The sequence below is a fragment of the Hipposideros armiger genome, unplaced genomic scaffold (genome assembly GCF_001890085.2).
Source record: "Hipposideros armiger isolate ML-2016 unplaced genomic scaffold, ASM189008v1 scaffold_52, whole genome shotgun sequence".
Taxonomy (NCBI): Eukaryota; Metazoa; Chordata; class Mammalia; order Chiroptera; family Hipposideridae; genus Hipposideros; species Hipposideros armiger.
In genome coordinates, this window is record NW_017731402.1 from 2924259 (window position 1) to 2950449 (window position 26191).

The window sequence follows — 26191 nt, forward strand, 5'->3', positions numbered from 1 at the left end:
AGTTTGGGCAACGTGGAGGAGAAAACCCATTTTCTCTTCCTACCTATGTAACCATCGTCTAAATAATTTCAGCCATAAGGGAAAATTTAATGGAATCCTAGAAAAATGTTATGTTCTATGCATGAGATTACTTGAGCAAGGATATATACTCCAAGGAAAAGTCGTGGATTTTTACCCTTTAGTCATCACTGACACACTGCTGTTATACCTTTAAAGGGCTTTTAACAAGTTTCATTTCTCCTAATGGGAAGCAAATTTTCTTTGAGTGCAAAATTTTCTTTTAATTTTAGAAAGGTAAGTAGTTCCAGAATACATAGTCTTAAGAATTCCTTCTTTCTGTGCTGTACGTCCAGGGACCTGGGCCTTACGTAACCCTGGCAAGCAAAACTGCCTCATCATCGCAGCTCCTGCAGGTTTTCTGTAGAAGTTGATTCATCACTGAAAGCCAGGTCTACACATAAGTGCAGCTTGAAGAAACTGCCAGGAGAGTATCGCTAATTACCAGGGCAAACGTGTATTTCAAAGTTGACAAACAGGATAACAATGCTCAAAAACTATGAGCCCTAAAAAGAGCAACTGCTGATTTTGTCCTACCAAATGCTACTCTTGCATATGACCCTTACCCATCTTGGGCTAATAACAGTCCAAGGTAACACTTCTTAGAACAACAAACGCCACGGGCGGTGATCCCAATAAATCCCATTTGCCTCTAGCTACACAGGCCAGTCTGGTCCCGACTCAGAATCAAGGCTATTCCTCCAGACAGCCCAGTCATACTGTTAATTTGGATGTATCCTTAGCAAACGAGGGGCTGCAGATACCCTGGCAAGAGCTCCTGAATTGGAGTTTTCTGCAACGTGTCCATAATGATCTATAGTCGACGCTAAAGCAGCTGGAGTAAGGCAGGCCCTCAGGACATTTCCTGAAGGTGGAAGAATGGCCACACCACTAACGCAGAGTATTCACTTCACCTGGGACACTCACTCAAAGTCGGCCTTGAACCGAATCCTCAAAAAGCTGACGGAAACAGGTGAGGAAAATTCTAAAGAACTACCTATGCCTTGTGCCTTTCTCTGGAAACACAATCTACTAATAGGAAAACCAATTTGAAAAAACATGTAGCTACTACTCAGATTTCAGAGTTATTATCAGTGTGGGCAAACTGTTAACTGACATGGATGGCATGTTTCTTTACTTGTATTACAAAGTAAATTTTTATTTAATATTTTTATTATTAACTAAGTTGGATTAGTTTTAACAGAGAGCATAAATCAAACTGGTTAAAACATTAATGATGTCATAATATGTATTGATTTAGTAAATCCTGAATATAGAAGATCTATGACTCCTCTAATACTTCCACTTTATGAACTGGCTTTTTAAAAAAAAAAATCAAAGAAATGCTGTTTTGAAGAACAAAGTTTTAGGGCAACAAGGAAAGACAAAGTAATCATTACGAATTCATTGTGGATCCATCAGCAATTTTTTAATCCATTTAAATTCAAGGATAGAAGATCAAATTCCGATCCTACATTACGTCTATATTTTTTTAGAACAACTTTTCACTCACAAATTCAACGTTACAATGGCCTTAAAAATATCCCCAGGAAAAAACGGACATGAAATACAATATGATGAATAGTTGTTGCATTAGGGTATTTTTCTTTTCTCTATTTTTCAAATTTCCTATAGTGTGTTATATAATTTCTGTAAGAAAACATTATAAATTACGAAAGAATTCAAAGTTAACAAAACCCAGTTGACTTGATAAAATAATTCTTCAAACAAATGTGTGCAAAGGAGACATTCAACCCAGATAAAGAAGATGCTGATGGAAAGGCTGCCTGGGGTCCTGGGAGGAGCTTGAGAGACGAGAGACGCGGCCCATCAGGGCGGCACCGCTGTCCTTGGAGACAGGGAGCAGCAGGGCCCCCTTCCCTGTGGCACAAAGATTCCCACCAAGGCACGATGACGAACGCTGGATTTCTACACGTTTATTAGCCTTGTGTGCCTGGCGGATCTCAGGGCACTTTTGGAGTCTGCCTTGATTTGCTTTTATGGTGAGGAAAAGTGAGATACACACACAAGCACTAAAATGACCACTAAAATGGTAACATCACTGGCAAACACAGCCATTGTAGGTGACCGCGCGGTCTGCAACCCACAGGCTTAGGGAAGGGCAGGTACATCTCTTCTATATTTCACTTACTCAATTCTGTTCTCTTAAAAAAACAACTAGATGCACGAGACTGTAAACAGATGTCATTCACATTGACAGCCCACAGAGGGGACTTGCAATATCCTTGCAGGAAGTTTTTTTGGGCAATAAAACCAAAATCTGTATTTTAAAAATGTGTGCGTCTCGTAAATTTGTAAAACTCTTTTTTTAAATAGCCCAGCGGCCATTCCAAACTAGTAACTTTACCCAGAGAGAGGGACTATAAATGCTTCATGTGTTGGTATATAAAAATAGAAAACCCTCCGTAAGGATTTCAGAGTCCGTTCCTCAAGGAATCACACGATGTGTACCCAGAGGCCGTATATATACACTCATGTAACTTCCTTCTTTGATCTCCAAATACATCCTCCTCCATGTCCTCGTGTCTGGAGGTTGGGCATTTGCCTAATCCCGTGGGGTCCTCTGGTGGGTGTCACAGCTGCTGGTTGGTAAAGAAGGATTTAGTCTCCCTGCAGACGGGATTGACACAGAGTGGACAGCTCAGAATCAACTGCTTGGAGCACAGCTCGTTTGACTGGATGTGTGAGTGCACCAAGTCAGCCAGCGCCTGGAAGAAAAGCGACAAGGAGCAAAAATCCATCAGAAGCAAAAAGTCTGCCGTCTCCCCATGCATTTCCCCCTCCCCTCTGCCCAGATAATCATTAAGGTTTGGGGTTTCTTTTAATCTGAATTATAAATCCTTTGAACCAAATTCTTTAATATCCTCCTTTCCCGAGAAGCGCCGCTTAGAGGAAACTTAAAATAGAGATTTGAGAAAATTAAATCCTCTTACCCCACCTGCTCAACCTTGTCTCTGAAAGGTAGGTTTTAAATTAGACATAGTTATAGGTGGGTAGAAATCAGAAAATTGGGGCTTTCGAGAGGAAAACAGGAGTGAGATGAGAGTATAAGGAATTCGATTTTATTTTTGTAATTAATTGGAACTCAAAATGTTCTAATATGTGAGAAAACCAATATTCTGTAAGAGTTTCTCAGAGGATTACTTTCCGATATGTTCTACTAAAATGGTTGTAACACTATAGATACCTTTGAGAACAATGGATTTCCATTAAGAGACTCTGCTCTTCTGATGTTTTCAACTCCGCACTGAGTCAAATGAGAAAAGGGAGAAAAAACACGTACACATTTTATTTTCCCTTTTGTTTTTAAAGAAACTGACTGCTACAAAAACAAACAAACATATAAATAAACACACACAGATATACACATATACAACTCAAAGTCTTACTTCAAAAAGAGTTCCCAGGGCCGGCCGAGTGGCTCAGTTGGTTAAGAGCGCGCACTCTGAGCTACAGGGTCGCCGGTTCGATTCTCACATGGTCCAGTGAGCTGCACCCCAGCTGAGCTGTCGCTGAGCTGCCAACAGGTGGCAGGATGGCTCAGCTGGTGAGAGCATGTGCTCCTAACAAGGTTGCCAGTTCAACTCCCACATGGGATGGTGGGCTACACCCACCTACAACTAAAATTGAACACAGCACCTTGAGCTGAGCAGCTGTGAGCTGCCCACGGGCAGCTGGATGGCAACCGGATTTGGAGCTGAGCTAGCTGAGCCCTCCACAACTAAGATTGAAGGACAACAACTTGGCTGTTCCCCTTCCCCAGTTCCCCAATAAAATCTTTAAAAATAATAATAATAATGAAATAAATTGTCACTAGATGGTTTTCTTTATTCTCTATATGGATTAATTTATTAGTCACTGATAATACATTTGATTACTAAGAAATGACCTCAGTTTAGTAATATGAATGAGTGTGAATTATCATTCAATACAAACAAAAACTAGTTTTCTAAACACACTGGTATGAACTATATTTGCACTTAAGTCTTTTTAGCAGGCTCACAATTAGTCAAGGTCAAGGTGAGATACAGAAGGCATTATTAAATGAAATCCCTAGACCACCCTGCAAACCCATTGGAGCCAATTACAACGTTCCCTTAAGTTCTTTATCAGAACTACTGACAAGTAATTTAGGCCCCCTCTAACTTCATCAGCGCTTGCTTGATGACCAGCACATACACACAAAAACCAGTGGGGTTGGGTGCTGGCTGAAGCTCTCGCTCAGCCCTCTCCACCCTGCCCTGCACCTGCCACCCAGTCCCAGGGAGGATGAAGTACCCTTCCAGGCCAGGCCTCCATCAGTCACACACAGGACAAGCAGGGCCAGGAGCTCTGGCAGAAGATGATGGGGGAAGGGCTTCTTGGGTCCCACAATTCCCACAGAAACAATGCTATAAATCGGACTCAGGCTTCAGGCCGGCCCTCAGAAGCTATGAGATGGGCGAACAGTAGTTTTTCTCTATTCTGAATGACAGTTCACATCCATCTTACATTATTTGTTATTTCAATAATCAGATTGATCACAACCCAGCAGCAAACAGCTAATTGAGTGCATAAAAAGGTGGTCAAGGAAATTACAACACACGCTGCTTCAGTATTCACTCCATGCTCTTCTCTTAAATGACCATGACTCCTATATGCATCAGAAACCCTATGAGAAGCAGTGTCATAACCTCAAATAAAGGGCACTGTTAAGGAATTACAGACAATTTTTTCCTCCAAATTGGTGAGAAGCACAATTCTGTTTTCTTGAGGAAATATAGTTTTTGTTACTTTCAGGTTGTACAGTAACTCAAACTAAACTAAAAAAAAAAAATGACGCTGCCCACAGTGGGCCACCTGGCTTCAGAAAGACACAAAAGTGCTTCCCCACCACTGACATGGAATTGGCTGATGCTCAGATTATTACTCAGATTAAGTATTATTCAGTACGCAGAGGATGCGGTGCATGCAAACATATACACCAAACAATATTTCTGACTGATACAATTAGACCACTACAGAGAACATTTCCCTTTAAAACAAATCACAGTGGGAATAGGCAGCCAGACGGCAGCATTTACCTCATTAGCCAGAACCTGAGAGTACTCGATATCCAGTTCGTACAGGGTTTCAATGTGGTCACTGGTGAACGCTATTGGCACCAGGAGAATATTCTTCCAGCCCCTCTCACAAAGCCCTTTGATAGTCTCGTCTGTCTGAGGACCCAGCCAGGGCATTGGACCCACCTATGAGAAAGGAGGATGAATGCATACAGGGATCCACTTCTCCTGCTGTGTCCACGGCACACCACGGCCCACTGCCACCTCCCTTAAGAGTGAGGGTCATGTCTTACATCGCCTTTAATGGGTTTTGGTATTTCCACACTAAAGTTTGACTCCTTCTAGGAGTTGGCAGGATGTAAATAACAATTTCTGTCATTACAACGGAAAATAATATACTAAGTCAATGGAACTCAACCAGTCACGTGATTTCCTCTTCCATCTTGCTTGCAGAGTTCTGACCGTGGTGAGTAATCAGGTTACACAACATTCTGTCTATATGAAAGAGCTCAGTGTCATCGTTTTATAACTAAGTCCTAAAATCGACGTCCTCCAAAGAGCTGGCTGCCTGCGAACGTGTGGAAGCCACCTACCTTGGACTGCCAGACAAGTCGGTAGGGGTTGGAGTAACGCAGCTTCTCCATGACTCTCTGGACAGTGGCGCCCACCTCCTGAGGATAGGGGTCCCCTCTGTTGACCACCTGCAGCAGAGACACATGGGTGTACAGTCGCCCACACTGTGGAATATTCTGAGAACCTCCAACTGCACGGCGAAATGACGTGAGCCCTGGACCCCTTCTGTCCTCTGCACTAATGGCAATGGTCTGAGCTCCATCACTGAATTTCCTTGGATCCATTTCTTCATTGGCCAAAGGACAACACTGCACTTGAGCATCTATCTCTAAGGCCCTAAGAATGTCAAATTCTGTGTTCCATGTTATTCAGGCGATAGTGATAATGCACAAGTCAATAATAAATACATGGTGGTGTAGAAAGACTGAGGGAAATATAAAGCTACCATCAGAACAGCACAGAAATAATTGCCACAGGCAAGCTCCACCAATGGGTGCCAAAATTAGTGGGCAAAAGCCTGAGAAACAAGACATTTGCATAGTCTGGGAGAATCTCCCCTAAGTTATTTTTAATTACAAAGAGAAAAAGAGTAACTATACAATGGATAAATCCAGCAGATATCACCTCCAACAAAATCACATGACCAAAGATCACAACGCCAGCAGTAAGTCATATGGCCATCATGTACCCCTGCCATGATGCACCGAGAAGGACAGATCACCCCTGGGTACTCTTCCCTATAACACAGAACCTCAGTCTAGTGGTGAGAAAATACCAGATACCTCCAAACGGAGGCGCATGCTACGAAACAACTGACATTCTACAAAATCACTCTTCAAAAATACCAACGTCATGAAAACAAGGACAGTGTGAGGGGCTGTCACAGACTGGAGCAGACTGAAGAGAAACGACAGCTAAATGTGATGTGGGGTCCTGGACTGGATCCTGGGGCAGAAAAAGGACAACAGTGGAAGGAGCGGTGAACTCCGAGTAGAGCCTGCCCTCTAGTTAGCAGCCTTGCACCACCGTTAGTTGTTGGTTCTGATCACTCAACTATGGTTACGAGATGTCGACACTGAGTGAAGCTACGTGGAGGAGATGTAGCCACTCTCTGTCTAGTCTTGCAAATTTTCTGTTAAGTCTAAAATTCAAGTAAGTTTTTAAAAAGTCGTGAAAAGGGGGGAGGAAGTCGTTAGAAGCAAATGTAGGGGAAAAGAAGAGCTTGCTAGACCCGCTTTCTTCCTTGACAATCCCACGCTGTCCCCGACCCCTTCCTTGTCCTCCTCCTCAGGACTTCCTGGCATTCCTCAGTCCCACACAGAACCCTTGGGCAGCAAAAAAAAAAAACACAAAAAAACCCACCAAACCAAACCTGGAAGCAGCATGCTCAATCCCGGAGGGAAAAAAGGGAAGCGAGGCCGAGGGTGAGAGAAGAGAAGGCAGCACCTGGAAACATTCATGTATAAAAATGTGTTTCCTCCTCTCCCAGTTCAAGAGCTTCCCTTCTGGCACTTCAGACATGGCCTCATCACACACAGGACAGTTATAAATAGGATGAGGGGGGAGAAGGAAGATGGACATGTGAAGAGGATTTGCATAATTCAGGAAAAGAGAAGGTGAACCTGTTCAAATAAAACAGGCAGGCTTCCAGAGGAGAGAAATTCATCTCCAGAGCCACATACTGCTGAAATGGCTTAGTTGAGATGTCAGAGTGGAAAAGCTGCAAAGGGCTCGACCCTGGTGACCACCAGGTGGCAGTAAAGGCCAATTAGAAGGGTGCCCCAGACCTTCAAGTTAACTCCATTAATCCTGGTGTTAAAACCTTAATAGCACCTTATGAAAATGTAATTCCCCTCCTCTTCAGCTTTGAAAGCAACGTCTGCAGGACACAATGCTACTTCTCAGCTCATAAAGCTGGCTGCTTACTCCAGGCCCTTCCACATATCACACAGCACGCTAGCTTGATCATTCTCGTTCCTAAAAATATAATAGCTAGGGCACAGATGCAGTGTTTTGATGAACAGCCAGTGTAATATGATAAACTAAGGAGCAACCAATCACAACTTGATACACTCTATAGTCACTTGGCCAAAGTGCGGTCCTTAGTCTTAGCGAGTTAAAAACGGCCATCGTTTCCTGGAATTCAAACAGCCCCATCAAGTTTGGAGGACAAAAGAACGGAATTGAGATCGTGCAGTCTGAAGGAGGTCCTACGATTCAACCCACTGAAACCTGTCTTCTTTTAACTGTCCCACTTATTAAAACTATTTTAGATATGAATATATCTTTGTTACAATTTTTATATTATAAATTATAAATATTGGGTTGTCAGAAAAGTCATGACATATTTTTTCTATGTTTTTTGTTGCAAAAAGGCATCATGACTTTTCTGACAACCCAATACTATAATTTGAATGAGTTACTATCAGGTTTCAAGAAGCAGGTCGAGTTAAATGAGTGCCACGTTAAGTCTGGGATTTCAGAATTCATCCTTGCACTGGGCTGAAGACATCATGGAAGCCGGGTCCAGGTTACACATTTAGAAATCCCCTACCACAAGGTCATCTGACAAAGCGCTCTTACTTACGGACATTGGCAGTGAGTGAGCGGAAAAAAGGATGACCACCTCGCTTTTCTTCTCCGGTGGAAAATGGTCCAATTCTTTCAGAATGTGGTCTGCAAAGCACTGTGGGAATACCCACCAAAGGGGGACCAGGAGGAAATGGGGAGAAAGAAATGGAAGGAAAAGACGGTGTTTTTAACATGAGAGCTACACCAAAAATCTCAGAGCAACCCTCAAAAATCGGACCTCTCTTTTTAAAAAAACTGCAAACAGTACAGTCTCTCTTGCTTTGGTTCATCATCAGAATGGCTCATAACGGTTTCAGGGGCCTAGGGAATTTGATGGGAAACTTCTAAAGCTCGCTAATGGCTCACTGAAAACGAACGCTCTGGATGTGCTTCCCCGCGGGAGAAACAGGGCACACTTCCAGATGGAAAGGAAACACAGATGGGAAGGAGAAGTTGTTTTAAGACCTCTGATTTGCTCGCTGAGCAGGAAAACAGCTTACAGGGTCTTTCTAAATCTCCTTAGTTTGGCTTTCAGGCACATCGCATTAAAATACATTAGACAGAACTAGTACAGGAATACGAAAATATCTATTTTTATGACCTTTCCCTTCTGAACCCGGTATCCTCGCTGAGTCAATCTTCATAAAACAGATGAGAAGTTGTACAACTCTCATTAAACTCACAGAGGAGAGAAAGAAGCGGCCGACTTGGGGCCCATTCAGTCCCATCTGGGGAACCTGGGGGAGAACGCAGGCTCCGCCTCCTCCCCCAAACCTCTGTCCACCAGACCAGTTAATTCCCTTCGTCTCGTTGGCACTTTCTGATTCACATCAATAGGTGCTGAAATACCAGCTCTGAAGAGGCATGCTTTCATCTTACACTTTAATCATTCTTTGTCATTTCACTTATAAAGCAAATGCTACAAAGGACACTAACGGGCCAATGGACACAATTCTAATATGAACATAGATTAGATAAATGAATCAATGTTCAATATTCTGAGGTTGAATGTTGCATCATGGTTATGGAAGAAAACATCCCTGCTATTTAGGGGTCAAGGGTGACATATATCATATATGTGAAACTTATTCAGGAGGGTTACGTATATGTAGACACATACATACACACAGAGATAAAGAATAATAATATGAATCTAGGAAAAGAATATAGAGTTCAGGGTTTCGTATATTATTCTTAGTCTTGTAACTTTTCTGCATATTTGAAATTATTTCCAAATAAAAAGGTTTTTAAAACATTATAAAGGACAATTTACCAGAACCATGTAAATTTGTACTTGTTGGTATTTGGATGCTATCAGTGGTTAATAGAATAGGATGAGCAAATTATTCCCCAGTAAATATTGAGATAGTATTCATCTTTCCAGAGCCCTCAAAATGTGGTAAACAAAGGTCTAAGGCACAATACGGTGCGGAGAGAGTTAGTTCCCTTTTCAAAATGTGTAATTTACTTACAGAGGAAATGTGATAGGATTAGACACAAACAAAAGCAGTATTTTCTGGTGGTCTCTGCAGTGTTTGGAAATGAAGGATCCTCGGAGAGGATTATTTTTGCACAAAAGCCTAGATAAGCAGGCCCCTTGCAAAGTTTACCTAGGAGCCTGGAATATCCCTTCACTCCAATTATCCATTATCCCAACAGCTTGAGAACAGTAGTAAAACGACTATTTTGAATAACTACTACCTACAATAAGTAGAAATATAGATTTAAAATATTCATGGTTTCAGTTTTTAACTATATTTTTAGTTTTAGCTTAGTTTGGGTCTTTTTCTATTTCTGCTAGATATCAACTCTTCTCATGTAATCGACATCATATTAAGAACAAAACCTATCTATATATTTTTGTTTCCGAAAAATGTTAGTATCTTTCCTTTTCTCATCTTGCAAAACTGCAAGTACACACACAATGTGTTAGGGCTTACAACAGAGCCTAAGCCATGGTCCAAAGCGAGGAGCCGTGGGCCAGCAGGAGTGCTGCTTACAGCATCTAAAATCCATCTGTGGTATTTTCTACGCAATCCCTGAGCAGAATGAAAGAGGCAGGCGGCTCTCAGAGCCTTCAATCACACCATCGAGGAGGGCAGATAAATGCCTCTACAATTCCCTTTCATTTTATGAACGGAGACTTCCTCAGTTAAGAGACCTTTCTATCTTCCAGCTTCCCCCCTTTTCAAAGGGCTGAATTTTAATGCAAATCTAATTACTCACTGGATCAGGGCAGGCAGATGCTGTGCAGATCCTCGGTTCTCTGCAACCACATGTCAGGGCTGACCTGAAACACCCCTCGCTTCCCATCAACGGCCTCCAAGAGCAGGGGCTCCAGGCGGCACAGACTGGACCCAGCCGCACAGCAAACAAGCGCGCGCGCGCGCGCGTGTGTGTGTGTGTGTGTGGGGGGGCACTGAGACCCAAAGTACACCCATCCCTAGGGGAGGGCGCCTCCTTTTCACTCTTTACTCGAAACTGGATTCAGCCTAAGGGTTAACCCTTGACATCACCTACGTGCCTAAGGAACCTAGTCAGCTCCGGAGAGCTGCCCTGCTTTTAACGTCGAGCACCATCTAGTGGTTGCAGATTTTAAGTGACCTTGGGCGTTTAAAAAAAGGTGTTATGCTATTTTTTTTTAAATTGGTGTTTAGGTCTTTTTTTAAAAAAAAAAAGGTGTTAAGGTATTTTGCCAGTCAGAAAATGTCCAAGGAATGAAACACGAACTGGATGAAATCTAAATCTTAATATTTCTCCTACCTAAACTAACTTTCACCGACAGAACAAAACTATATTTGCATGATTCAGGGTAATTACCATTAGCGCTCTTCATATTCAAAAGGCAAAAAAGAAAAAAACACCAATTCAAAGCTATTGGCTTTAGAACTGTAGTTTTAACGGATTCTCCTAAGATCAAGCATCTATTAATATAAATATTATAAATATAAGTTATATAGGAGAAATTGGAAATGTCATACTATATGAAACTTTCTCAGTGGAAATGTTAAATTTATTTTCATGTCTCAGAACATGTAGATATGTTACCTTTACATTGTTAAAGTCTTTTGGCATTTTAAAGGATTTAGAAAAATAAAGGATTTATTTGTCCGTCATTCAATCTATGAATGTAACTTAGCAGAAACACCTTGCATAATCTTTAACCTTCTGGTCATTGGGAAACACAAAACTCAAAATAAAATTCTGTTATGGTTTGTGACTAACAGTATTAATCTGAAGAAAGAAAAAAGTCTAACCTTTCATCTTTAAATTTATGGTCTCTTGTCATAGTAAATCAAGACTCGAACACTGTTTTTAAATCCCCAGCACACAGTTTAAGCAAGAGCACAGTGAGGCTCAGAGGCACCCCCTGGAAACCAGGCAGGGACGGAAGCTGGGCTGACAGGGGCTTACCTGAATGAGAAGGGGGTGTGTGGGCCACCTGTCAATTGTGCTCCATTTCATCACAGGCTTCTTTCCCACCTTGTTATAGTATCTGTAAATGGCGTTCAAGCTGCTGCCTGAAATATACAGGGGGCCACTTAGGAGACGCATGTTGATTATGGTGAAAATAAAAAACAGACTAGTAAAGGCAGTAATTATAAGTTCCAAATAGGTAACTGCTTCTATACTGAGTCAGTCTAATTACAAGCATTTCAATGCTCTAAAATGCATATAGATTTAACTACCCTGCAAATGAAGGTCACTAAAAAGCAATCAATTTCAACAGCCTTTCAAACACTACTGCAGTCATTTCTGGTGAGAAACACGATGGCGGTGGATTTATGAAATATAAGCAGTCATTATTGGCAAGGACCAAGTCCTACGATTGAAAGCATGTTAAAATTGTTTCCATTACGAAGGTATTCAACCCCATTACAAAAAATATAGGGGTGGGAAAGAAAGGAAAAAAGAAACCAGCTATTATCCCAGGGTGCTAATACAGTCATTGTTTTATTTTAGCATAGTTCTTTTCAATTATTTTTCTTTATAGCTGTTTTGTTTTACAAAGCTGCAATTTCAGTATATATGCAATTTTGTATCCTGAGTATTTTGGGCATTATGAGGTGAATGTTTCCCATGTTACAATAAAAGCTTCAGAGCCATCCTTTCAAATGGCTTGTTGATAAAAAGAGTAGCTTATTGAGGTTTCTATGAGCACTGTATTTTTATCTGCTTCTACAAAATTATCATCATTCCCTAGAATAAGTTAGATGGATATCAAAACCTTATAGGAAATCTAACAAAACTTGTCCTTCTCAGCAAGAGATGAAAATTCAAAGCCTAAAGGAAAGTAAATGGTACCAACCCAGTGCAACTTGATCTTCGCCTAGGGGAGAGGGCACTGGTCAAGCCTTAATCCTAAAAACCAATCCTAACACAGGGCCTCTTCCTCAGTCTTAATGTAGAACGAAAGTTCCAAAACGTCTCCATGCTTCCTACCACCAACCCACTGGTTCCTCTAACTATGAGAATTATTCATCATTTAGGTTTCCAAATTAAAATCTAGTCAGGACAGAGCATATTTAAATCAAATGTAGAACTCCTAGGCTAAGATTCAACTTTCAAAAACTATATAAGTTCCACTTTGGTGAGTAGAATACAATGAATCAGATGAATCCAAATTGAGTTCATTCCAGGTTCAAAAACAATCTCTCCGGAACTCTCAGAGTAGTCGCCACCATATTCACATCACTAACTATATTTTACAGGTCAATGTCATTTTCAGATGTACAAAAGGATTCTGGAAGCCACTTTAGTTCCTCTGGGTCACTCAGAAACATTCCATGAACTACCACAAGTAGTAATTAAGAGGAAAATATAACTAAAAAATGTACTTGTGATTGATACACTGGCTCTGCTATATACAACAATGCAATAGATAAGTGACATTCTAGTGGCCTCAAAGAATGAATGTGCCTCCCAAACGTTTTCACATCTCTGAAGGGAAGGTGTGCCTGCCCTTACACATGAGACGTACTGGAGAAAAAGTGCACAGACATTGATTTTTTAAACGCACTGATAGGGCCACCTGTGAAATGAAACCCGTAGTCAGTCCTTTGTCATATCAATAACCATCTTGTTAACTTGTCTGATTTTGAGAGCAGCCTTTTACATGTTAAGGTATGTTTTAAAGCAAGACAAAAGGATAGCTTAGAAATTTATAAAATCGGATTCATTCTCCAATAAGATATTATTAGGCATTTTGAAGTTGTACAGGTACATTTCCAAAAGAAATCACAATTCAAAGTCTTAGGGGTATCTGAGAACTCAGGCACTTTCAGAGGTACTCTGACAAATAGTTAAAGCACACAACAGGCTTTGACTATGTCCTCCAGTCACCTTTTGATTCTCCTCATAGGTATAGAAATAATATGCATTAATATCCAAAAGCAATTTAGGAGTAAAAATGTGCTGATCCCCCAATCCTTAACATGGAATACAAACAAATGCATCTGTGGGTGACAGCAGAAGCACTACCTATAATAAATTAGGCAGGGATTAGCAAATGCAGATGATTATCCTGCTCCAGTTAAATATATAGGAAATATATATATTATATATATATATATATATATATNTATATATATATATATATATATATATATATATATGTTTATATATATAATCTAGAACACTAAATTTGCAAAGGGAACCTCAAACTGGGCTTTGGTTTAACCAGTAACCAACTCATAACCGAAGCCTAACAAAAACATATACCAATATTTCCAATGTTATACGGGCACCTCTGTTTTTGAGACAGCGATCTCCTTGGCTGCATTAATAAGAATATTTGGGTAGCCATAAAAAGAAGGTTTATTACACAAATGTAGAAAGTGGCTTAAGGTTCATTACTGATCCATTAGACAACTGCATTAAAGCACTGAGCACCAGCAGCCACTGCTTTCCACTCCCCGTCTGTAATTGTCAGCTGACTGGCCAATAACTCAGGGGGCAGGTGAACCATGAGATTTCAAATGGACTGACCTGAACTCTGTGTTTAAAGCAGACAGGCTGGATTTGCCATTCAAATCACAAGTGATTTATCCCTTCCTTCCGCACTCAAGTTCCCTGGTTATGTGTGCCAGGGGCACACCCAACCCCCACCTCCACCACCCCATCGTCAAAGAAAAGCCCTTACCTGTGGTGGAACAGCTGTACTGTGGGTACTGTGTGAAAGCAATCGCCCTTTCCAGTCCATCTCTCTCCATCTCTTCAATCGCTTCTTCTGTTAAAGGATGGACATACCGGAATCCAATATAGTATTTGTGCGGGGCTTTTAGAAAGCATGTGTGGAGAGGAGAAAGTATTAATCTTTATATAGATTCCTCAGAGCCACCCAACATGATGCAATGTCCAGAACAAAGAACAGTTAACCTAATTTCCTACGGTGCTGATAATGTGAGGAAAGTTTAGAATATTCCTTGGCTCTCTGATCCAGTCTTCGGCTAATACATGGACTTTTAATCACTATTTTCTGGGACCGACTTCCCCTCTCACATACGTGCATCTTTATTTAGCTCAATGGGTTTTTAAAACTCAAGCTTCTGTGCCTAATTCTCTGCTCCTTACTGCTGAGATGAGAGACTCAGGTGAAGGGAGGGAAGAACCAGCACTAATTCTCTCATGCACCAGACACCGTGGCAGACACTCGCTTTTTTCCCCCTCTCATTTAAACCCCACTTTTCAGGTAGAGAAACAGAGCCTCTCAAAGGTTAATGAGCCTGCTCGAAATCAGACCTCGCAGATGGTCGTGCTGAAATGAAAACGTGGTCTCCCCATCCCATAGCCCATGCTCCCTCCAGGGCCCCGCTGTTCCCACCACCTGAGTTCCCTCCTCCTGTGCCCTCAGACCCCAGGCCACCTCATTTATGGGAAAGCTCTGCGATACTCGATACAAGTTCATTGATAACAAGTGACTGAAATGATTCTCCCGAAAAACAAAAAACAAAAACCTGACAACGACGTCTACATCGGAGGCACCGAGCGGGACGGAAAATAACTGCCCTTGCCTCCCATCTGGCCCACATCAGCTGCGTGTCTTTGTGACCCTTCCCCCTTTGCTTCGTCACTTCCCTCTTCTGTCTCCTCCTTTGTCCTCCTGCATCTTTTGACTCCTGTATTTTAAAAGCATCCACAACCAACCACCTCTTAGGCATGTATAGAATCATAACACTGAAAGTTTCCTAAAGTTACCCGGTCTAATTTCCTTATCTTGCCATAGGATTACCCCTAATTTATACTCAGGGATGACACTGCAAGTACACCACATAAACATTAGGTAACAGTCATCCCAAGATGATGTTACTGTCCAACCATTAGCAGGGGCTGCAACTGAGAATGTGACACTAAATTGCCACATAAGAGACATTTAGGTCAAAGTGAAGGAAAGATAAACTCATTTATTGTGTACGTGTGTGTGTGTGTGTATGTGTGTGTGTGTGAATATATATACACACACACGCACATATATAAAACATTCCTCACTTGACCCAGGAAACCATGAGTCAATGGAGCATGTTACCTAGGACAGAAGCAGAATATCAAAAGGAGAGAGAGGCACGTATGGGCCTGGGAAGGTTGTTCTGATTCGCTATTCTCTGGTTGGGGACCACAGAAAAGAGGAAGGAAATCATGTTCAGCTGTCTGTCCCTTCGAGGCCACCAATCTTATGTTCTCTTGCATAAAACATGGTGAACTGCAGTTAAAATACACCAGAAGGCATGACCCTAGAAGCAAACTCCAAACGACTGACTGTTCAAAGATGACGTGGCTCATGCTAAAACTGCCAGCTCCCACGGTGACATCAAGTCCATTTCTAAGGAGCAAGCTCTTGGCAATCTGAGGTGCAGATGAAGTGTAATTGGCTTTCTAATCTATTCTGAGACAATACTATGATCAGACTGGCACAGTAAGATCCCCCAAGGCTGGAGGTCAACTAGCTTCTCCCACATTCTTTTCACCTGTGAAAAGCTGCAGCCTAAATGCCTGGCATCTAGGGGTTCCTCAGTATTGCGGACTAAGAGAGGTGGCGAAGCTGCCCTCACAGATAAAGGCACAGTGGTGACTGCATTTCGAAGTGAGAGAGTCAAGTACTCTGGAAAGAACGGATAAGATTTGCTAAACTGTTTGCTTAAAAATGGCCTGTGCAAAGACAGTTAGAAAAAATGACAGTGCACTCTCTCTGGCTGGGCGTAACCTGAGGAAATAACAAGTGTTCCCGAAGTTTCTGTGGGTGTCAGGTTCTGTGTGCAGGGACGGGGAGGGCCCCCTGGACGGTAGCCAGCGCCACACCTGCCAGGGCGAGCCCGAAACACAGGCCTCGTGGCCCAGCCGAGGCTACTCTGGGAGCAGCTGCTCAGTGAACACTGTTTGGCAAGAACGAGAAAATGGAAAAAAAGGAACAGAGAAATTGGATTTTGAAACAGTGAAACTTCATTAATTTCCAGCCCATTAATTTAGCATGTACAACAGTTCAAATGTCTGATTTGTACAGGATTCTTTGAAAGAAGATGTGAAAGATAGAGCACAATGCTTTGTAATCTGCATCACATCATGAACCCTATGCCAAAGATGAATAATAATACAAGCTCACAGTTATCGAAGTTTTGTCATGTACCATGCACCACGCTAATAATGCCTTTCGGGATTGCTGTATTTAATATTCACAATGATCCTACGAGTTGGGTTCTGCTAACGTCCCCATTTTCAAGATGAGGCTCGTTGGGGTCAGTAATCTGTCTGAAGTTATGCAAACAGGAGTGGGGAAGCCAGTCTGTCTGTAACAACCCATGCTCCTCCCCACTATGCAGCCGAGAAAGAACAACGGAATTATTTTACTGAGTAGCGCTCACTTCCTCAAAAGCAGTCACAGTCTCCATAACTAAACTGTAATTTCTAAAATGTATTTCAGATTTAGAATTTTCATGAAATGATCATACGTCTTATCTATTTCCCTCTGTGTTCCCTCAATTACTGCAATGTGGTCTAACTATATGAAACCAATTCCCTCATGTAACTCACCCTATTCATTAATAGTCAATTTTATGCAAAGACGTGTGAATCTCAAAATTTCTATACAGGCTACCAAGCCACAACTACTTCCCTAAAAAATGACAGCATGAAACATTTTCATCTGTTTGTAATCATCACACTGTTTTGCCTAAAGAGAATTTTTCCAAACAGAAATGAACAAATAGACATAGTTGAAAAGTAAACTTTATAGTTTTGTAGGAAAGAAAGTAGAAGAAGGAAAGAAGAATGAAAAAGAGATAAAGAAGGGGAAAAACAAAGAAACCGGAAAGCAGGAAGGAAAAGCCACATGAAGTGAGGGTGGAGGAAAGTGACTGCTATTCCCACCCGAAGGCACCTGGGTACCCCCTCATCGCCACGCTTCAGGTCCACTCAGCAAGTGTGAGCAGGACGAGAAGTTTCTTTCCGGGCAATCTGAGCAAGCCCCTGCGGGAGGCAGAGGCACACCTGGCGGTCTTTGGTCTTCAACGCAAAGTTCCCCCAAAGAAGTTTCCAGACCTTGACACTATTTCATGTTTCCCATCCCACACTCTGTGTGACCATCAGCCCTCATGCACGTTTTACAACGCATGACTCCAATGTCGTCAAAAGATTTCCTCGCTACCCCTTAAGCAGACTCGCCTGCAGCAGCAAGGTTCCACTAGACTGGAAGCTTCTTGTAAGCAGAAACCATGTTTTTCAACTTTGAATAGCAGCATCGAACAGTGCAGCACACTCAGTGGGCCACTGATGAATGAATGAGTGAGTGGGTGGTCTTGGGCCTTATTAAATACCACTCTGGCATCCCCCCAATCAGGCCTACTGAAAGGATCAGGTGTCATCTACCATGCAGAATAAGGCAATAATTTAGCTTGCCTGCCTCACAGGGTGCCAACTGTGGGCCACAGAGGATGGACATGTGCCAAAGGGTCATCAGTACCAAAGCCCTCCCAGGACCAGGCCCTTGGCAAGCTTCCAAGATCCAGAAAAACCCAAAGCAGCACCCAAGAGAATTCGCTCCCTGCCTCGGTGAAAACCACCAGGAAACTCGGCTCCGTGGAGGCGAGGGTGTAACTTATTCACTCCTTTATCCCTCATCACAATACCTGACATGTGGTCCGTGCTCATAAATGTCTGGCGGTTGGTTGGATGGAAGAAGAATGGATGGGTGTGGGAATTCGTGGTTGAAAGAGTGGGTGAGTGATCAAATTGGTGAGTGGACGGAACAGGAAAGGAAGAAAGATGATTTCCTGTCACACGAGTCATGATTTAGTGACTGGACAGCCAAGCCACTGAGCTGGTTTGGGCTTTGTGGATACCCTAAACTTATTCCCTGAGTTATAATGAAGAATAATAGGCTTCTTTTTTTTTTTTTCACATAAGTCTCCATAAGATAGAAGGCTTAATAACTGGTTTTTTTTAAATGACTCTTACAACAATTTTGACTATGGAAATAAGTGAATAATATTCTTTGGTCCCTACCAAAGCAGGGAATAATTAATCCTAGAGTCTAGATGCTTGTAACTTCCTCTCTTTGTACTAAGTGGCCACATAGCAAAATGATCAGATGTCTGATAGTAAGTGAAACACTGAGTTAAATCCAGGCCATTCCACAGGAGTCTTTCCAGGCCCACCTGGGAGGCTGAGGCCATTGCTGGCTTGTCTGTCTGAACAACCCAGCAGCCTCCCCATAGAGGGAGGAGACGGTGAGAAGGATGCCCTCCACCTATTGCACGTTCCTGTTTCAAGTCTGACAACCCTCCTGGGGCCTGTACGGTGACGGGTACTAGCTATACTAACGGGTCAACAGGAAACAGCGGCATCTTTCCGTCTCCTTTTCCCATTGAGGACAACATAGCAATTGCATGTTGGCTTCATGCTAAACCTTGGATCGTGATAAAACTGTTAATGACTAGAGAGTCTGTTCTCCATCAAGCAGGTGTGAGTAGAGGTCAGCCAAGTTTCCCTCATTTTAGGAGATATATTGTGGCATGTGTGGCTGAACTGTGTAAGAAATGCCCTTGAGCCACAAGCGAAGGCAGGAAGCAAACCTAATATTCAAAAGCGCAATTGAGCAATTTTCCAAATGAGATGCTCTGCCGAGGGCTGGAGCCCTTTGTCCTTATTTGTGTGCGATGGGAAACTGGCCTCTGAGAGCAACTGGAGCTGCCGCTCAGTGACGTCTTCTCAGAGAAGAGCGGAATGCTGGTGCTCGTGCCTAGCAGGGCTGCTCGTGTGGAGAGTACCCCCTGTGTCCCACTCTTGTCCTGATCCTGAAGCCCTAAAATGTACCTGCAATTGATATGTCTCATGTGTCCTCAGATGAACATTTTTTGTTTTCACATTTCTCATATTGGTCTGTACCTACAACAGATGCTGTCTTAAAAGTAACTGGCGGCTGTGTGTGTGTGTGTGTGTGTGTGTGTGTGTGTGTGTGTGTGTGTCTTAGTATTACATAAAAATAATGGTGTGTCCTGCAGTCGGTGGTCTCTTGCATGAGATTAAACATGGCACTGACAGTTCATTTGTATAGTCAGTGTTTCATTCTGCACATCTTCACTAGAGATTTTGAGAGGATGGTCGTCAGATGTGTGCAATCCTCTTTTTAGTGCTACATCTGACAAGCCACTTCCATGCCTCACAATGGTGGTATCGCCAAGAGCTGAAAAGCAGTTACTGAATGTTGCTTGAGAGTCTCACGGCTGCAGCAACAGGCAGCTCATTCCGCTCTAAATGTTGATCTAATTAGCTATCCACACAGAAAGGCAAGGCAAGGGCAGCAGCCTCAATTCATTCCCCCCAAATGTCTTCCCAGAGCCATGTATGTGCATCTTTTACTTATGGTACATGGCCTCTTCCTTATAACCTAGCTCAACTTAACACACACCTCCAACTTCCTTTGGAAACTAATGTTCCAAATCTTTAGCTTTTTTCATTTGCAACATAAGGAGGTAAAGGAAAAGGTTCTGAGTTAAGTGATCGTGCATCACATAGGAACCCACACAAATCGGGAGCTGTCGGGACAAAGAGCTACATTTGGCATCCGGGAGTGTCCTGAGTTTCCTAACTGCTTTGGAAGGGCACACCCAGTGAGCCGTTAGGTAAGAGACACTGTACCTGTGTGCGGGGACAGCTCGTCCAGCAGCTCCACCATGCCTTCTCCTTGCCGGGACGTCCACATCTTGATGGGGGATCCACCTCCAATCCTGCGGTACTGCTCCTGAATTTTGGGGGTTCGGCGTTTGGCGATGATTGGTGCCAGCTTACTAAATCATTTAATATGTAGATAAGTGGATTTTATTCCACCTTAGCAACCTCAGAAACATTTTCTACTCAATAAAAAAGAAGATAAACAAAATTTTCAGAAGAGCCTACCAAGATCGAGCCTTTAGGAAGCTTGAGGTCACTGATGGTGGCCCACTCTTTTGGCCAAAATTGGAGAAAACCAGACACCCCCAAAGGAGTAGGCACCTCCACCCCACAGGCTGTCCCAGCAGCACACCTGGAGAATCGGCACAACAAACACCCAGGCAGAGACCCTGGATGTGTGCTAGCTACCATCCTAACACTTCCTGAGCCTGCATCTAGCAGGAACTGGGACATATGAGACATTAGGAAGCATATATCCTCTTAATTTAGGAAAATGCCTATTAATCCTATAGATACACTTGCATAGGTGAGCAACGGTGTATGACAAGAATGTTCATTGTAACCGTGTAAACAGGTTAAATGTCCATCAGAAAGGCACTGGTTAAATAAATTAAGGTCCAACCATACAATGAAATTATTTACAGTCATGAAAAATATATGAGCCAAATCTATGTAATAAATTATGGAATAATCTCCAAGATACATTGTTAAGTTTCAAAAACAATAGTAAAGTGGGCGGCAGGTTGGCTCAGTTGGTTAGAGCGCAGGCTCATAACACCAAGGTTTTCGGTTCGATCCCCACATGGGCCACTGAGCTGTGCCCTCCACAACTAGATTGAAGACAACAGCTTCACTTGGAGCTCAGCTGCACCCTCCACAACTAGATTTAAAACAACAACTTGACTTGGAGCTGATGGGTCCTAGAAAAACACACTGTTCCCCAATAAAGTTTAAAAAAACAATAGTAAAGTACCTAATAATGTACATAAGTACATTCACATTTGTGTGAAAAGGAGGGATATACATAAGTATTCATATGTAGGCTTGGATATGCATGGACTGTTTCTGGATGTAACAGTGCTTGCTTGCGTATCTCCGGGGTGGGTAACTGGGAGGCTGGAGTCTAAGGTAAAAGGGACACCTGCTTTTTACTCTAAACATTCTTATACTAATTGTATTTTTATCATATACGTGTATGAGTTTTTCATTACAAAAACCGATTTTAAAAGAAAAAGAAGAGAAGGGAGGAGAGATGGAAGAATGCTAAGAGGAGGACAGCAACAACCCATATTCGCAGTACAAATGAATACTAGTCACTGCTTCCCTGAGTGTTAATCACCTGTTAAGTGCCAAGAACAAACACAGTACATCTCGGAAGATCTTTAAAGGTACTTCAGCTCTGTCAAGACAACTGTAATTTCCAGAGCTCTGGGGAGGAAAGGGCTCAAGGACAATATTCACTGACTCACTTTCTCTCTCCCCTGCAATTCTTCCAACACCATATCCTCTTATGTCTAATAAAAAATCATACTGCTACTCTAGCCACTACCAAATATGCACTGAACCACTTATTTTTTTTGAAACTATAGGACTGAGATACCTGTAGGCCAAGATGCATTGCACAAGTTACGAAGAAGAACAGGCGTTCATATGTATCTTACTTTTGAATAGGAAGCGTCATGAGGTCTCGGTCCAAGAAGAGCCTCAGGAGGAAGTCATGAACATCTCCAAGGGTTTCAGGGCCTCCCATGTTTAGCATTAATATTCCAGTTTTCGGCTTCCTGCATCAGATAAAATGCAATGGTTGATTTGTAACGCGTTTTATTTTCCTCTAGGGCGGAATCTTGGTTCGGTTCGCAAACTCGCATCCAATCTGTCTGATGCAAAGGTAAAAACCCTACAGACCTGCTCACTGACACCCATGGCTGCCTGTCTTGGAATGCACAAGGCCTCCAGTTCTGCACAGTCCCAGCTCAGGCCACGACCTCTATCCATGGCACTGTTTTTCACTGGGCTCGAAATGTTTCTCTATTAAACTGTCAGCCCTGAACAAAGATCCCGTTCTTTGGGGACTGAGAGACAAACCCAATTTGTCGGGGCTGAAGCAGCTATTCATGCGACTGCCTTATGGATACACAGGTTACTTGAGCTCTCCAAACCAGTTTCCTCATCTGTAAAATAGAGAGGTTGTTGTGAGAATTAATGGATAATGTACTTAGTCACCTGCATGATCTGGTGCATGTAGGAAGTTTACTGTACACAGAGAAGCCCTGGATTTCCCTATCATTTTAAACTTCCAGAGCATAGGACCAGCCCATATCTCACTCTGATCTTTTCTCTTTAGATGGTTATTAAATTAAATTATCACTGACAAATTATTTCTTGGTGCTCTGCTTCCTTCTCCAGCATCTGCCCTTACTTCTTCTCCTGCTATGATAAACTACATTTCTTACTTGACTCTCAACTCTCCACCCTTCCTCTAAATCCACTGCTCAGTTAATTCCTGTAAAAAATTGCTGACTTACTCAAATCAGGCTAAAGAACCAAGTGCCCAATGAGCAAAAAGAAGCTAAAAGAAAACAAAACTCCATAACAGAAGTTATAAGTAAAGAAACTTCTGAGAAATAAAAGAAAGGACTATGCATAAATGTAAAACTTCTAAAATCCAGAGCACTTTGGAGTCTACAGAGCCCAAAGGGAGGCAGGCCAGGACTGGTTCTCTATCCCGCCTGGGGGCAAGGTGGGGGCAGAGCAGAACCAAGTGCATCCCACAGGCCTCTGGGAGCTGCCAGACCAGGACCAGAGACCCTGAACGATGAGGTCAGAGCCTGAGATGGGACCATGAACTGGAGGTCTGTGTGTTCCCGCGAATGGGAAGCCATGCGATGGCAGTGAAAGAGTCTGCAGGTAGGGAAACTAAAGAAAACACAGGAGTGTTTCTTCCATTCTTTTTTTTTTCTTTTTAATTTTTAAAAAATTTAGATATAATTCATACTACAAAATTTGCCATTTTAAACTGTACAATTCAGTGGTTTTTAATATATTCACAAGGGTATGAGACCATCACAAGTATCTAATTCCTGAACATTTTCATCATCCCCAAAAGAAACCTCGTACTCAGTAAAGCCACGCCCCAGTCTCCCTCCCCCTCCCCCTTGGCAACCATTGATCTATTAATATTTTCTGGATCTACGGATTTACCTATTTAGGACATTTCATAGGAACCGAGTCATACAGTATGTGGCCTTTTGTGTTTGGCTTCTTTCTCTTAGCACAAAATTTTCAAGATTCATCCATGTTATAGGATGAATCAGTACTTCTTTCTTTTTTGTGGCTGAATAATATTTCATTGTATGGATATATTCTCCAGTCACTCTTGATAAAGCAGCTGAGACATAACCAGTCTGAGGTCGACCTAAAACAGCATTGATAAGAATGCGCTTTCTAAATCTCCTCCATCAAGGCCACCTCCAGCTACCGCAGTGACTGAACCAATCCTGCTGAGATAGGTCTCGTTTGGAAGACTGCTCTTCATGTGTCCTAAAGCTAATGATATTATGATGACATTTTAATTGCAATTTTCCCACAATTGTTAACAACGTTTGGCAACGTTAGACAGCAGAGGATATCAAATTTATACAGGTGGAAACTGTTTTCTTGACCATGCATATGGTAGGCGACTGAGGTAGAAATCTGAATTCTCAGCCTAAATGTTCAAAATTAGCATCAATTCTTGGGGCAAGGGAAACGTTGCATTACAATGAAGTCTACATTTTCTCATTTAGGCCCCATTACAAAAGCTACCTAAGTTCACCTTTCACATCATTGTCTCAGCACCACTGACATTTTGGGCTGGATAATCCTTGGATGCGGAGGGCTGTGTGGTATACTGTACAGGTTTGGTAGCATCCCTGGCCTCTAATTACTAGATGGCAATAGCACACACCCCACCCCAATTGTGACAACAAAAATGTCTCTAGGCATTGTCAAATATGTCCCAGGGGGCAAAATGCCCCAACCTTCTGTTGAGACCACTGTGTTAGAGGAAGGGGGTTAATCTCCTTTTTATTAAACTATACAACTATGCTAAGGGTGTCATCGTTCTCTAACTTTCCCACCCCGTCTGACCAGAAGTCCTATCAATGAATTAACAAACGTGTTTAGCTTTCTTTCTTGATAGCTGAAAATTCCAGATTCATTATATTGTGAAATTGTAATATTCCCTTAATCTTTCTACTTAGACCACCACTGTTCTCCAGGGAACCTGTCGTGGACTCTCGAAATCTGTGACTCACAATAAATTAAGTGCGTTTTTCCATGGACTGCTGCCAGTTAATAGATGAGTGGTTAGGAAACCCCAGGCTAAGAGACTTACCTAAGCCACAGAGGGTGTCAATGTGCAAACGGGATTTGGAACTGTTTCTTATCTACACCTGAGCTAAAAACAAGAGTGGCTTTAAATGGGACGTCACCCTGCCCTGCAAATCCATGTTTTGCAAACCATGTTGATTTGATCTTATACATGAAAGAGATGCACATGATTTGAAAATACCTAAATATCCATGCACTTAATTCAAAACCATGTTGTGCATGACAAACGGTGCATTAGAAAGCCTGAGTCCGACACCCCTCTTTTCCAGAATGTAAAGTACAAGGCTTTAGTCGAGGGTCTGTCTTTTCACTTCTCCAGGCAGAGCACATCTGAGACCAAGGTCTGAACGGCCACGTTCCCTTTGTGTAAATGTAAAAGTGTATACAGCAAAACATATTTAAAACTTCTCACTTGAAAAGGTTTCAGCGTTTTGTCATTTTTATATTTTGGAATTCTCAAAACATGAGGTTTTTTCCCTTTGAAATTAATGGTACATAACAGAAACTTAGCTCATTAGTTAATAAATAGAATCCTATTCTGTACCAGGGGTGCCCCCAAAAAAGGTATACACATAATTTGTATTCATCTTTTGTTATTGGTATAGATTGAGTATTACAATTTTAATACAGTCTTTTTCCTTTCTTAAAATGTGTATACTTTTTTTTGGCACCTTCTGTATATAGTGTCAGGAAAACAAAACAAAACAACAAATCCAGCTCTTCATTAAACCTAAAAGATGTAATAGGCCTGAGGATCTATGATGCCTCTAGAACAGGGTTTGGCAGACTACAATCCATGCACCAAATTTGTACCCTGTCCCCCACTGCTTGTTTTGTAAATAAAGCTTTGCTGCAACATAGCTTATTTGTTTACATATTATCTATGGCTGCTCTCACAGTATAACAACAAAGTTAAATAGCAGCAAAAGAGACCAAATGGCCCACGAAGCCTAAAAAATTAACTAGCTAGCCCTTTGTAGACAAGTTTGCTAAGCCCTGGTCCAGAAGAGTGTTAGTCTAATACTGTCTAGTCTAGTCTAGTCCAGGCACTAAACAGCACAATGACTTCAAAATGTTTGGTGTCAGAGTGATTCACAAAGACTCTCATCACTTAATCATTTCTAATATCTAAAACTAGAAATAATCTATGTGCCCCAGAATATGGGACCAGATAAATAAATTATGATTTAATAAAATAATCTTAAGCTATTAAAATAATGTAGAATATTTATATTTATATGGGGACATTAGTAAATAAAAAGAGGAAGTTATAAAAATATATACAGTATTGTCACATTTTGGTAAATATATACTGAATGAATATTAATTAATAAATATAAATATAGAGACAAAATACTGGATGGTGAGATTATCAGTAATTTTTTTTAATCTGT

The 26191-nt window shown here is 41.9% G+C and overlaps 1 protein-coding gene across 2 annotated transcripts in view; it reads right to left on the reverse strand.

The window, feature by feature from the left end:
• Positions 1 to 1382: 1382 nt before the first annotated feature.
• Positions 1383 to 26191, reverse strand: part of FECH (ferrochelatase) — a 34194-nt gene continuing 9385 nt past the window's right edge. Inside the window, exons 3-11 of one of the 2 annotated variants that reach the window (XM_019640694.1) lie at positions 22088 to 22207; positions 20394 to 20542; positions 14407 to 14541; positions 11679 to 11785; positions 8281 to 8379; positions 5714 to 5821; positions 5142 to 5306; positions 3266 to 3325; positions 1383 to 2786 (exon numbers count right to left, since the gene is read on the reverse strand). In XM_019640694.1, coding sequence (XP_019496239.1) covers positions 2652 to 2786; positions 3266 to 3325; positions 5142 to 5306; positions 5714 to 5821; positions 8281 to 8379; positions 11679 to 11785; positions 14407 to 14541; positions 20394 to 20542; positions 22088 to 22207 — 1078 coding nt within the window. In that variant the 3' untranslated portion in view covers positions 1383 to 2651. The remainder of the gene's footprint in view (positions 2787 to 3265; positions 3326 to 5141; positions 5307 to 5713; positions 5822 to 8280; positions 8380 to 11678; positions 11786 to 14406; positions 14542 to 20393; positions 20543 to 22087; positions 22208 to 26191) is intronic. The other variant, XM_019640695.1, reaches the window with a different exon arrangement.